General features: G+C 40.7%; 1 protein-coding gene across 1 annotated transcript; it reads right to left on the minus strand.

Moving 5' to 3' along the window:
- Nucleotides 1-9821: 9821 nt before the first annotated feature.
- Nucleotides 9822-10448, minus strand: LOC108032487 (kunitz-type serine protease inhibitor PILP-2). The gene is made up of 2 exons (XM_017106307.3): nt 10291-10448; nt 9822-10225 (listed from the first exon to the last, which is right to left on the minus strand). The coding sequence occupies exons 1-2, from the start codon at nt 10373-10375 to the stop codon at nt 9945-9947; spliced, it is 366 nt and encodes a 121-aa protein (XP_016961796.1). The 5' UTR covers nt 10376-10448; the 3' UTR covers nt 9822-9944.
- Between the last annotated feature and the right edge of the window lie 4829 nt (nt 10449-15277).

A 15277-nucleotide genomic window follows, 5' to 3' on the forward strand; every position in this document is an offset into this window, starting at 1 on the left:
GTGTGTGTACTATATGCAAAATAACAAAAACTTTCTGCCGCATAACTTTGGGCGCCAAGGCTTGAAAATTTCAATTTTGTATGTGTCTAGCCTGTTCGGAAACTTCACCTCCATTCCCCGATCCCCCTCACGAGGACTTACTGTACTATCTGCCATGCAATTAAAAGTTGTTGCCATGTTTTGTCTGCTCCCAGACGCTTATTACAAATGTCGAGACCGGCCGACCACAATCAAAGAGGTCAAGTGCAGTCGGAAAATGTTTTTTCGAGTGCGTAATTTATGGCCGCTTGTCTTGTAATTGGCCCAGGTCGTGGTTCAGGCTTTGAACAAGTTTTCTCCACCATTCGAATAGTATATCCCCGCTTTTTCTGTTGATTCCCCGGCCTGCTATAAAACTGTCAACATGCAAGCCACTAGGCAAATATTTACCACTTGAATGCCAGAAGGACAGCATTTTTTCCCCAGTTCCTCTTTTCATTTTCGACTTCTTTTTGGCACAAACAGCGGCAAAAAACGAGCTAAAATTTATGTGGTGACCTGGTTTCATATCGGCAAACTGCAGTTGTTAGGGAAATTAAAAATTAAAGTGCTAAAATTAAGGAAAATAAAACGAAGAGTTTTTCCTTTCGAGCTATTTTGATTGAATTTCCTGGAGGGATAACCCATGTCTGCATAATTTAGGGAAACCAAATACCCTTCTTTACCTTCGCTGGCCATCAATCGATAGACAGCTTTCCTTGACTGGCGAGGCCTGAAATCGTGTTTATTTTCAGCTTAGCTCTGTCCTTGCTGTCCTTTGCCTTGACACACTTTTTCGGGGCATTAGCAGGAATATTTGCCTAAAAGGGCAAAGAAAAGTGTAAACTTTTCCAGAGCCAGCCAAGAACGCCTTCAATTTCCTGTCGATTTTCTACGCATGTCATGCGGAGGTTGAGATTGATGAGGGCAACCTTTTCCCCCTCCAAAGTGGGTTACTTCCCACTTACCTCAAATGTGGATCCATAAACTTGAAATTATGCATGATTTTTTTTTATCAAACTGTTTTAAAATTAATTTTAATCGAGTTCGCAAACTAATTGTTTGTTTTGTGCACGCAGGTGATGCAACAATAAAGCAATTTACAACATTTGCATTATCCAAGTTACAAAACTCGATAAAATTTCAAAAATTGCCAGTGATTGATAAATATTTAATGCGCATAATTTAATTAAAATGGTTTACAAATAATAAAAGCAGCATAAAATCCGCAGACACATTTGTATCTGGGTGGGTGAGAATGTTTGCTCGTTTTTCCATGCATTTAAATTAGTTACATGCATTTTTTATTAGCATACGTCAGGTAAAAATTTGCATGCTGACATTGCTCATATTTTGTCATACATGTTTGGGATCAAACGCTAATAGGGATTGATGGATGCAAATAGGGGAGTGAAAAAATATTTTAAAATTGTTAAGCAACGAATAGAAAAAACACATAAATTAAATTAAATGTTGGCTCAATATATGGTTGCCTTTTAAAGCCCACACATCATCAAATCGGGACCCCAGAACTCAATCAATCAATATCAAGCCAGCGGCATTCGCATCCATCCAATGTGTCAAGTACTTGTTTGGCCTTAGATAACTTTTGTCCCACTTCTAGAACACATTTGGGGCGCCACTATTTAGTCAACCTAAATCCACAAACAAAATATACACAGGAAAGGAAGAAAAAGGCGAAGGCAGAAAAATCCGGGCAGACTCATCAATAAGCCAGTCCAATAAACAGGATGTAAGCTTCGAGGCGCCGGTGGGCAGGATTTGGCATCCCCTCGAGCAACTTCGCTCCTCAATCAGCGCGGCCAAGTGGAAAATGCCTTGGCGTTGCGCCCTCTGACACCTTGTTAGGTGAAGATAGACAACCCAGGCCAGGAGACTTATTAACATTTAGATGAAATGCCACAGGAATCGGTAAGAACAAAGGACGAAGATGTACTGGGGCTTTAGGTTTGCTTACTTTTTAGCATTTGAATGCCACAAACTGACAATGAACTCGTCGATTCTCCTTTTACTTCTGTGATTTAATTTTTGGGTCTAATGGTAGGTAGCTGAGACTTTTGTTTGATTGCCAAATAATTTGCATTGACTAATGAAAGCATAAACTCAGAGCAGAACAAAGCACAACTTTCCAAAGCAAAGAGGGAACTTTAAAGTTATCCGTGAAACTTATTTCCCCTCAGCTGAGAGCTTCAACACTTCCGACAAAAAGTTGACAAAATCTACAAATTACTTGCCCCCCGGCGGAGACAATTGTCGAGCCAGACAATTGAGCCAATTGTCTCAATTTCTTGTCCTCCATTGTTTGCAATTTTCTTGGCTTTGTTTGGTTTTCGCTTTGATTTTGTTTAACCAGGAAATGCTAATTTTCCACCAAATCCACGGGATTAGTGCGAGGGTACAGTCCCGCACAAAGTTGGTCAACTGGCGCTCATTAGCCATGCACTCAACGTGCTAATGAGCTCGCTTAGGCTTTGGGGAGAGGCCAATAAAAGTGTAACAAGAATTGCATGATTAGTGTAAATGCCCTCGCCATAAAACAGCCAAACTAAACCACAGCAAACACATGTGATGGCCTGGTCAGGGATTATTTGTCTAGGCCCGAAATAAACGAATTTCCCAAAATGAGTAGGAGCCAAAGTAAGCTGCAGATATAAAGAGGGAACTAGTACAAAGAAAAGCGCTTAAGACAGCAAAGTGGAGGCATTTTTTGAAGTAGACCCAACAATAGCCTGCAATAATAACACAATATAATACATTTTACCAGCATAAAAGCTAAAGGAGCGAAACGCTTCCCCATTCACTTTTATTTGCTGACCCAAGCCAAATATTTATAAGTATTTTCCAGTTCTATTATCACAGTAGGGTATCAAAAAACCAGCTTAACCACAAATCTGTGGTTAAATAATGAACTCAAGATATAGAGTGATATCCCGCTCCCCAGCAGCTGTAACTAAATCTAGATGTGCCCGAGAATAAAACGAAATGTGTGAGCACAATAATCGTAAATATGCAAGTGGAGCACAAGTAAACGTTTGCTGGGTAAACCCAAAGAAAAACTGCAAATAAACCAAGTAGATGCCTTCGAGAATACTTTATATCAATGATTGGTTTTTTTTTGGCGAATCTTTTTTAGTGCCTGGCCATCTTGGTTTTTGTCTAGTCGCTATCACTTTTTGGTCTCTTAATAAAACAATAAATCCCACTTCCCACATCGAGATATAAACTCCCTTCTGTTGTTTGTATTAAAATAAGGAAATTACGCTCAAGTCATGCGTGTGCCACATAAACAAGTGGCGCAGTCGGTGCGTGTGTGTATTTGCTTACTGTGTGGTTTCCGGTTTGCATCTGTGTGCGAGCGTCTCATGTCTGGCGGGTTTCCTTTCTGGCCCCGCAAATAAAGCCTCCCCAATCAATCTTTATCAAGTGCGCTAATTACACGCATTAATAATGACAGCTAGCAGAGCGTAAGATTGAGGAAGAGTCGGGAAAAAGAGTCTGGGAGGGGGTTCAGCAACACGTACACGCGTCGTATACGCGATGTCTTAAAGTAGCGCCTGAAAGTAGGCAATAAGTTATTGGCTTGCCACAAATGGCAGGGATATCCTTTTTATCTTTAAATTGTTGAGTGCATACTTTAAAAAATTTTAATATTTATTATAATTATAAAGTATAAATATAGTAAAAGTTCAAAATAAATACATTTTACAAATATTATTTTTATTTCGCTGACTGACAAACATCATTATGGATTAAAATTCTATCTAAAGGAATCTTTTTAATATTTATAACCTTTTTAATATATTTAAATGTGTATATTTAGCAAAAAGCCAAATACTGCACTCCTAGGTGAATCTTCAACATCGCCAACCAAAGAATTTATAAATAATGCCCAACTGATTTTTAATTTTCTTCTTTTGCAAGTGTCGACAGCGGCGACGACAGCAAATTATTCGCACGGAAGCGGAAAAATGGAGGCAGAAACCACTGCAGACCCGGTCAGAAGTAAAATATTGTAAACTGCTCCACAAGCATGCAAGGACAGCGCAGCAGCCGCAGGCGGAGTTGGGGAAAATAACTTGCAATTAGTTGCTGTCAGTGGCTGTGGCAAGCTACGGGGATATTTTGCTGAAAAGCTTAAAGTCGCAACCGAAAAGCATTGTATGAGCATCAATTGACATCAAGTATGCAAGTAGAAGCTCTATGTGTGTCTATGATTTTTCACTTTCCCCTTGAACTTGGGCTTTAGTCTGGCTTAACCCTGGCGTTGGCCAAATGTCGGGTTTCGGACTTGAAATTGAATTGAGAATCGAGAGAGAGGAAACGGAAATTCTGTTTGACTAATAAAAATCAATGAAGAAATGTTATTTCATTCGCTTTCTCTCAACCGAGCCAAAGAAATGTGTCTGGATCTAAATTGAGTCGTCGAGCTCTTAGATGAAACGTGCAAAGCACCGGAGAAAAATAAATAAATAAAATATGCTGCAGTGTTTTTCTTCTTTAAAATAAACTTTAGTCAATCCCTGGCTAAAGCACGTTTATTTGCCATGTAAGCTGTCTTGAGCTCATCTAATCTATGCATAATTATTATGAAAATCACCCAGCAGAAAACACCTGCGGTTGGGCAAAAGGCTTAGGGCCAAAAAGAGAAAATCTCAGCACATTTCCACCTCAGACCCCAAGCTCATTATTATGCACAGGCTGTGCCCAAGCCGAAAATTACATTTTGATGTCCTACATCGTTGAGTTTTGTTGATATTTTAATGGATTCGCTATCGAGGAAATTTCCGTGGCCCGAAGGTTGTCACATTGAATTTGGGTTCTTTGAGTTTTGAATGAAGTTAACAGCAGGTGAGTTCTATCACCACGTGAAAGTTTTCAATGGATGGAAAAACTCGCTCTGGGAAAAAAATCAAATAAAATATAAATGTTTTGGGTGCTATTTATGGGGCTTTAGCGTGTGTCAGTTTCGGAAAAAAGGGGCTACCACTAATCCTCTCTAATTGTTCATTAAATCTCCTCTGACGCCCCATCGACATTCATCTTCTCCGAGGGCTCCAACACATCTACCCCTCGGAATTTTTCACACGCTTCCAAGCCATAAATTCCAATTAATTTGTCGCATTTTATCTCACCAGACCTTCGCTTTTTATTATCTTTTTTTTTGGGGGGCTAGCACCCTCCTTGGGAAATACGCAAATCATTGTTTTATAGCAATTTAATTTTGTTTTCTGCTGCAATAAATAAATAAATAAAAAGGGAGTTGAAAAACAAGGAAACCCCAAGGAATCCAAATCAACTGAGAGCTTTGTTATTTATTTATAACAAATTGCCCGATTAAGTTGCTGCTGTCCCGAATTGCTTATCAATATTTAAGGCCGGGACATTTGAGGCAAGCACGACTCCTTTTGGCCCTTGGAAATTCCATTAGAAATGTGTCAAAAAAATGCCATAAAAAATGCAATAATGGTCAGACCCGAAGCAGCCATTGCACATGCAGCCCGGCCGGAAATCGAGTCAAGGGCTGGTCGGGTTTTGAATCCACCTCTCCCTCTTGATATTTGCCAGCTGCAGTTGCCGGCTTAAATGTACGCCATAAAATGCCAAACAGACAATAGACCCTGAGGAGTGTGAGACAATGAATACTGGTGATGGCGAAGAGTTCCAGAACTCCCTGCGGCTTTATTGCATGCAAATATACGGCACAACACCCAGACAGACAGCCAGTTGGCCGAGACACGTGAAATGATGTGCAAATCTTATTAACAATTGCTGCCAGGAGCAGGCCACAGAAGCAGAACCAGCCGAATGTATAGGATACCACTTTGGCTGGTTTGCCTTCGGTCTGGGCGAGTCCTTTGGCTCCATCTCCTCCTGATCCAGCTGCTGCCCTCCAGTTGCACTTGTGTTGAGTGCAGCTTGGTTGCTGGGAGGCTCCTTTGGGGGTTTTTCTGGTTGGCAAGTCCTGGGAAGCATTGTGGTCTATAGGTGTTGGGCGGGGACTCGTTTAGGGTTTGGTTAAAGCTGGCCAGGGGCTTAGGAATGGCAGGTTAGCATAGGCAATGAGGAGGTATTTTGGGAGAAGTATGGGTTGCAAGGTATGTGAACGCTTGATTTTAAAGATAATGGAAAACAAAGACATTTTCTAATCATTTGTTGGGTTTTAAGATGTCTTAATATGTTCTCTGACTTTGTCGCGCTAGGAATAGTTTTAATTCCCATTTTTATTGTGTACAGGTAAAAAAAATATATAATCCTTTAAGCCCGGGACAATATTAAAGCTTTAATTTTATGTTTTACATATCTTGGTTTACTGGAATAAAAAGGGTTAAAACAGCTGTAGCACTTTTCAAGAGCTTCTGTCAAAATGTAATTTGCTGAAACTATCATTATTTTAAATTTAATTTATCCCTTTAATGATTCCTATGGAGTGTCTTAAATGGAGAGCTTAAGAATAATACCGAAAATCTGTCAACAAAAATCAAAGTATAAGGAAACAATTTTCAAATTTAAATAAATCCTAAGAACAACTTTAATATTCATTCATTTGTAACGTCTCTCTTTAATTTATTCAGCGTCTACAAATATTTGCCTCAAGCTCGCTTAAATTTGCATGACATCAGCCCGCCTCCACCCCCAGAAATCTCTAGTTTTATGTCTTGGCATAAGCCTCCGCCCGCAACAATTATGTATGCCAAGTGTTCGCCGGGGTTTTTCCATTAAAATCAACTAATAAATATCCAGAGCGGACCGACAACCTAAAGCCGGGCGGAGTGGACCCACAGTCTCCGGCGGATATTAAACACTTAAATGCTGGCATAATTTTTGCGCCAAGCCGTGCCGAGAAGCGGCTAAGTATTTAATTTAATGCGGCATACCTTACTATTCACCCCGGGCGGGGCAGAAGCTAAAACAAATAAATTGAGCCAGGGTCTTTTTTCGGAGGGGGAGCACCGACAGTTGGATAGACAGACAGTCAGGGGGGCATCCCCATGCCCACATGGTGGCGCAAAATTAAAGATTAAACGCTGGCAAAAATATTCTCGGGGTCAGTCTGGTGGGATCCGAAAACAATGTCTGACTAGACAGGCAGACAGATGGTGGCTGGAAGGGGGCCCAAGTCAAACAAAAGCCAAATGAAACGCTGGCATGCTCCCCACTCGATTCCCGATTCCGTAGCCCAGGAATGAAGCAGTCAAAAGGTCCGAATACGACTGCCAATTTATGCGCATTATTAAAGTAAACGCATGATATGCCCGGAATGCTAGCTCCCCAGAAGAAGGCGACTCCGCATGGACAGCTTCCCCTTCCTTTAGCGGTTCCTGGAATTGCTACTGGGCACGTTTGTAGGTGTCCAAAATGGACATTTATTTATTTAGATTTTAGTTGAAGACAACATGGGAGGAATTACTTTGGGGTCTGGCTGCTTGGCTTTGGCATCTTATTGGTGTTATTAAATCAAGTGGGTTGGGATGGGATAGAAAGGTACGGGGGTGGGCGGAGTGGGAAATTGTTAGCTTGAAATTATTGTATAACAAATGTTTAAAAATAGCAAACGAAATATAATGATTCTTATAATCCCCAAAGTATTCGAAAATAGATAACATTTCTTTATTTTTTTAAGTAATTTATAGTTCAGTTCTAAAAGCGAAGTCTTAATAAAATTTAAATTCTCCAGGCCCATCGATTTTGGATTTCATTAAGCGCAAGGTTTCTCTACCCACCAAATTGAATCATTAACCAGGAAGCAATTTGACCGCCACTGCTTCAATAAATACAACATTATGTGGCAATAAAGGGGATTTATGTACACCACCAATAGCAGGAATTATAAGTTTTTAATACGCCCCCCGACCACGCAAACTCTCCGTAATGAGGCCCTGGTGCAGTGCGTCGCATTATGAACGCGCCATTTGAAAGGGACCAGGAATGGCCAACTTGGGGCAAGATGGCCAACACAATAGGCATAAAAATCAATTATGAACCATTAGGCGGGGCCAGAAGACGAAGAGACTGCTTGGTAAGAGGAGGCCAACAAAAGGCCAGACCAAGAGCAAAGGTCATAAATCATCTGGGCAGGCTGTTGCTCCGTGGGTTCCTCGGGGAGGCTCCTCCTCCTCCGCCCCAGTTGTTCACGCATTAAATATTTATTTAGAAAGATTTTAATGGAGCCAAATAAGTTAAGTGTACGGCACAGTCCATGGTCGAGACGGAAGGTGGCCCAAACACGTGTTCGCCAGCGCTCAGGAGTAGGCGGCATTGTGCGCCAGGAAATGGTAGGAAATCGCAGGAGGGGCCAGGACATTCGCACTGAGGCAGCCAGGCAGGCACACTTTGCCTGGGCTTTATGTATTTGACAGCTGGAGGCACTGGGACTGGAAAAACACAGAGCCCTAACAGAGCCCCAGACAAATTCATTTCATTCGTGCGGAAATTAAATGCATATTTGACCTATTTAAATTTTGAGACCGAGTGTCGAGCCGGAAACAAGTCTGACTGAAATTTAATTTATTGTGAACGATTTTTCAAATCGTTGAACTGGCAGAACAGTCAAACGATGTTGGACAGCAGCAACAGATGATGTCAGAGCTGAGACGACAGGATGGGAGCAGCTCATTTACATGTCAAATGATAAATGTTAAGTTAACTGAAAGCCATTGATGCTCGGCTTTGTTTGGTACATTAAACTCTTGTTCTGGAGTCAAATTTATGAAGACTCTTAAACAAATGTTTACAAAACATGAAAAATCCTTTTACTCTGTGTTTCGCCTTTAAGCAAACCTTAATTTATTTTTTTAAGTGCACATATTAAATATTTTACCTCTACCTTTTCCCTTATGTTACTTCAGCCCCAGCCATACGTTTTAATTTATAAGCCCTCAGCCTGGTAATATGACCCATTTAATTGGCTCGTCCCCGACCGGCAATACCGGCCATTGTCTGCACACCTGATCCCTGTCATCCCCGAGCCTTCCCAAATTACCACAAGTTGCTCATTAACCATAAAAGTAGTCACATCCAGAGCCAAGTGGCAATTAAATGGCCGAAACACAACATAATCAGTCATAAAAGTCTTGAGGGACGCAGGGCAACGTGAGCAGAAAGTAAATAGGTGGCACAGAGACACCTCCAATGCCCCATTCAGGCTCAGATCCTGCTGGTTCCGTTGCCGCAGGACACGAAAGTGTCACATGACCAAATAAGAATGTTCGACATTTAACCGGGGACAACTTTTATGATTGCTAATTAAGCCTAACGAGCCGAGATCGTCGCAAAAATGCACAAAATAGGCAAACAAAATTCTTTCCAATTAGCAGGGCATTTTCTTTTGTGACTGCTTTCCGTTGGAACATAAATTTCAGTTGGAAATTAGGAAGTTTTTTCCATCAGACAGTTGCGCATTTTCCCGCGGATTTTTTCGGGGCAAAGCCTCAACAATGATGAGCCTCATCTGCATTCACTGCCAAAAACTTATTGCAGCCGGCAGGCAAAGGCCAAAATCCACGCCGAAAATATGGTTGCAGCAGATGGAAAATGGCAAATTGCATGTCAGGAATTGTCAGAATCGCAACACTATCCACATAAAACTGTTGATAAATAACCAGGGGAATCGAGAGCTGTGTGATGCCAAGTCTGCGTTGCTTTCAAATTGCTTCAAACTGTTTGACTTAATGGCCGCCGCTCAGATTGGCAGCAAACAGACGTCTAGAGAGATATTCATATAATAGTTGCACAGGAAAAGGAAAATGCTGCAGATGGCTAAAAGAAAACGCATTACAAGCAACTCGACGGGAAGTTCTTTCTTTCAAACTGAAATTATGCGTTTGCACAACGAATCAAAAGTTAACGTCAGCCGGCAATCGGTTGTTGGGCCTGACGGCTTTTGAATACCCTTCTTATGGGCTTGGTCAAAACTCCCAATGGGAGTCGTCCCATTTGTCCCAATTGTCTATATCCTCCTCAAACTCCTCTTCCTCCTCTTCATCCTCAGGATACTCTCGTTTCTTCCGGTTTGGAGGTCTGCGTACCAGACAAGTGTTCAAACACTCTTCTTTTGTGTAGAACCGATTCGGATTACCACCACAGCCGCCATAATAGAAGAAGATACAGCGATTGGTCAGGTAATCATAGCCCCAGACTTTGACCCAGTCATTACAGGGTCCAGGACTTGCGACATACCAGCATTTTGCTATAAGGATTTTCGAAGTTTCAATATCTGCATAATACAGTGTTTTATAAATCCTTTAAACTTACGTTCTTTAAGTGTTACTCCTTGAGGAATAAGAGCTAAAAGGGTTTGGGGAAAAATCAGCAGAAAAAATGGACGAATAAGGTACATGACTGAAATGCTAGGAAATTATAGAAAGAAATAATTTGAGATACTTTTTGTTTGACTTAAAGTTGAATGCTTAATTGACAATCAACATATACAGAGGTTTTATTGAATTAAAACTCCATTAAAGATCAACAAAAAACATACTTAAAAAAAAACATTATTTTATAAATAAGATTCTTTGTTATAATACCAAAACATGCAAAAATATATAAAGAATCGATCATTTTTGTTTTTTCAATATACCCTTCCACTCTTTGTTGTGTTTGTCTGAAAACCAAAGGAAATGCCCGGAATGCAAGATTTTTCAACTTCCTCGCCTTTCTTTTTCCAGCCCACTCCTGCTCGCACTCTCAAAGTACTTCATCATTTTTATTGCCACGAGAGACTTGAGAGAAGAGCAAAGAACTTAAATATTCTTCCTTTTTCTCGTATTTGACTAACGATTTGATGACGTTGATGGCTCTTTGAGATGCAATGTCGCGACTATGCAGACACCAATGGAGAACTGCAGATGCAGATGCACATTTCCGAGCTTAAAGCTCTGGCGCCGAAACGGAAACGGAAATGAAAAACCATAATGTGTATTTACAAGCTTTGCAACTTTTGGCAGAACGATTTTCATTGCGCCCCTTCTTATCGCCGCGAAGAAATCGATTTAATTTAATTTGCAAAGCGATTTTCACTTAAAATGTGATTACGCAAATTTTCAATTTGAAAACGATAACGTAAATTGGCAGACACAATGTGGGGGAAATGTTTTCAGGAAGAGGGGAGCCAGCCGAAAGGAAGCGATTTGAAAATTGTTATGCCCAAGAATTTGGGGGTGGGTGGGTGAGATAAGCCAGCCGCTTTTTGTCTCGCGGGTATTAACTGTCTCTGCATAATTCTTTATTACCCGATGAAGGTGATATTTAGCAAGGGCTGGGAACACACGAAGATCCTATCCAAGTGCATGGAAATTTGCATTTCATGGGTGTGGGTTGCTTGAGATGTAGATAAAGCCATAGAAATTATTCTAAGGCCCAGAGGATGGCCTGAAAATACATTTCATAAGTATATCTCATCTCCGGAACATGTTAAATTACTGTCAATTGTCAGTTATCTCATTGGGTCCAAAAATAAATATTCTGTTTGAATTTAAGTCCCAAAATTCCGCTATGTACCACCTTTGTTACAGAAAAACCAAAACGGTTAGCATTTGTCCTCGACCGCGGTACAATCATTTTCCATTCCAGCCCCAGGAGTCCGCTGAATTTCGCTCTGGTCCGGCACTTAATTAAGTTTGAATATAGCTCGACACCGTGTGCCATCCTCAAAATCATCGAACAGCAACCACAGCAAAGCTCAGTGCGAACCACCAAAGTGGTTTTGTTGGTCCGCTGCCCGCACTTTGGCAATTCGATGTAAAGTCCCGTCAGCAGTTGATTTCAGCTCGCTGATTATTGTCGCACCGACACCCCAAATTACACAATCCAATATACATGCCAAACCGGAAAAACAACAACTATTGCGAATTGTAACCAATTTTGCGAAAGCGTGCGAAAGCATTTCTAAATTTAAATAGTTGCGAGGAGAGGAATTCCACGGAGGCAGTGCGAAAACCCTCATCAACTTCCATTAGAATGTCAAAGTTCAGCGGATGTCGGAGGCTTTCGGTTAAACCTTGCGCAAAAGTGTCAAAATGTTTAACATATGCCCACATGAGACACTGCAGGACCAGCGGCGGGCCGAGTGTCCTGTGCCAGTTGCTCCGGTTGTTGCTATTTCGGTGTCGCCATTTGCAGTGACAGCGTTGATAACAATGACAATAACAAGCGTCCCGAGCCCGGGGACTTGTTGGCGTTGTGATTAGGGGGCGGGGCCTGTGAGTCGGAGGGTTATCCTCCCAGAGCTGTGTTTTGTGAGTAATCACACGAAATGGGCTGTTGACCCGTTAGTGGCTGCACTGATGGGGGCCTGGGACTGCACAGGGGGCCCTTGGATTTGATGGATGTCAAGGGGAAATCCGAGACGAGCAACTCGGTGGCTTATAATCTGGGAATATGTTTAAATACGCAAAAACTTAGAACATTTGTCTTGTGGTTTGATTTAACTCTGGTTAGGGTAAGTAATTTAAAACAGGGAAAGCATAAGCAGATTATATTGTTTCTCATAACATATTATTATTAGGAGCAATAAATATTATTTCTATCATAACGTATTATTAAAAGGTTCATAATTAAGGATCAAATTACCTGATAATATGTATTTTATTCAGATGAATAGATATTCATTATTATTATTTAATTTTATGTACAGTATTATTGCTTTTATTTCCTTTTAACTAAGAGTTATATATAAGTTATATTAAAAAGCAGTTGATATGAGATAATAATATTTTCTTTAAATTTAGCTTGTTTAATGCTTACAAATTTTAAAATTAGACAGATGTTCAATTTAAATATTTTTTAGTTCGTTTTTATCTTTTTTTATTAACCTTCTGTCTTCCCATTCCGAAACTCCTAAAACCATTAGCAATTACTGGAATTCATTTATTCAAGGCCAGTCAAGCCCAGTTGAACACTCTGCTAATTGCAAAACCCTCAAGAAGTTGCACCCCTTCCGGAAAATATTTTCATTAGCTGTCGGCCACAAGCCGGGAAATTCTTAAAATTACATAAAATTTGAGCTTCACTCTTGGCCCTTAATGTTCGACTTAATTTAAACGAACGAGTTAACAAGCAGCGCAAAAAATTTGATTTATCGCTGGCAAAACTTTTTGGGCTTGATGAGCTTCGGCAAAAGTTTTGGGGGACGGGTGGGTGTTTTCCAAGCGTCTGCTGCACTTTGCTGCCGCCTTGGTTAGTTTCCTTTTGCCGGCTTTGGGGGCTTTTCTTCTTGGCGCGTTTTTCGGTGGCTCAGAAGAGGGCTATGCAAAATCGCCCACTAAACTTTAATGGCCTGACATTGAGGCGCCGCCGTCGTCATGTCCGCCATTTGGGCGCCAGTTAGGAGCCAGAAGTTTGCCACATGCAACCCGCTGGAGTTGGAGTTTTGGATGGGCCGCTTTAATTGCTTGGCGTGCCATGCGAAAATGTTTGGAAGCCCGCACCTTTTTCACCCCCCATCACCCATGTATTTTTCCCCTTTTTGATTTTATGTGCTTTTTTATGGGACACGAGCTAACAATTTGCAACAAAATTTCAAAAACTCCATTTATTTGGGCTGGTCAGTTTTCTGAAATGTTTGCGTTTGTTTTAATTTGTTTTCGGCTGTTACCTGACGAGAGCGAAAACTTTCGTCTAGACACGGCACTTGAACACGCGCTCTAAAAATACTTGAAGTGCTTAACAATTAACAAAGGAATTTCGGGACAATAATAACTCTTCTTGCAAAGAAAAATAGGTCTTAATTTGGCAGCGAAAATGTATGAAAGGTAAGTGGATTTCGCACGAGCCATATCAATATGCAAAAGAGGTTCAACACAGCCCTGCACTAAGTGAATGTGAAGGCACGAGCTCGAAACGAGGGCCGCAGAAGGGGAAAACCTGGGAAAAGCTGGAACTCGGGCTCAGGACACAAGTGGCTAGACGTGACTAGCTTACATTATATCTGGTCTGGCCGCAATAAATGCAAAATATATGTATGCATCAAGTGCAAAACACGCCGCCGGGGGAAAATACAAGTGCGGGTGACAGCTTAAAATGGAAAACGAACAAAATATTCAATCAGACAGAGAATTTGCGAGGCAAAGCAGATGAAGGAAAATGCGTGAGAAAAATCGCGAAATATTTTCAGGGGTAAGTGAACTGAACCGAAAATAGACATGAAACCTCAACGGAAAGAATAATAAATAACACTTTAGAAAGCTTAACCATTAAAAATAGAATTGATATTTATTTTGTACCTTCATGTTAGCACTTACTCTTTAACAGCAATTATATATAATAAAATCTGGAATTAATTTTAAGTTCCGATTTGTAACAGTGAAAAATGTTCTTGTCTAGAACAAGTGGAACAAGTCTAAGTAAATGTAAATATTGAGGTATAAAAAGGGCTTTAAAATCTTGGCAGACATTTTGGGCCCTTGATACACACACATCTTAATATCCTCTTTGTCAGCAAATATATACAAAATTCCGCACAAATTTAATGCATATTATTAATCTTGTGCTTATTTCATTTGAATGCAGTCGAGAGGTAAAATGGTAAAGAAAAACGCTTGAGAAAAATCCATTTGTTGTGAGAAATTCAATTTATATTCGATTACGCGACGATGTCTAAGTAGGAAAATAGAGAATGGCTCAAGTGCTTGTGAGCGATTTTTTCCTATTTTTGGCTTGGAGCGCATTGAGAATGCCCTGTCATGCGTTAAAATTGCAATTTCTTTGCCAGGCAAAGCAGGAAAACGTTAAGAAAATTGATAAATGAAAAATATAAAGCCTTACAGAAAATCAATCTCCCCAAAATCCCCGTGGCCTTTCGTCCGATCCCCTTTAATTGTAAAACACAAGGCACCGACAAACATAACAATCATAGTCAATTGTTGGCAGTTAAATATTCATGAGCCGAGTGAGAAATAAAACTGAAAATAGATATCCCAAACACAGTCCTGGGAATGGGGCTGAAAACCAGAAGAAGTAGCCCATGGACATGAACGCTGATTGCCCACATGACGTGCATAGAAAATGCCCGAAACTGCCAAGGGGTAAGCTCTATATACCCCGCAGTATACTGAATTCAATACTGTGTATTGGAAAACGATTTCCATTCAATGGCAGGCGGGCAGACAAAACAAAGCCCAGCACTTGCGAAAATTTCATTGCAAATGAAACGAAAAGCGTTTTATTTTGATTTTCTGCACACGCCGAATTTCTGGAGTACGGAAAGGCCAATTGGTGTGGAGTTGGTGGAATCCTCTTCAAA

The sequence above is a fragment of the Drosophila biarmipes genome, chromosome 2L (genome assembly GCF_025231255.1).
Source record: "Drosophila biarmipes strain raj3 chromosome 2L, RU_DBia_V1.1, whole genome shotgun sequence".
Classification (NCBI taxonomy): Eukaryota; Metazoa; Arthropoda; class Insecta; order Diptera; family Drosophilidae; genus Drosophila; species Drosophila biarmipes.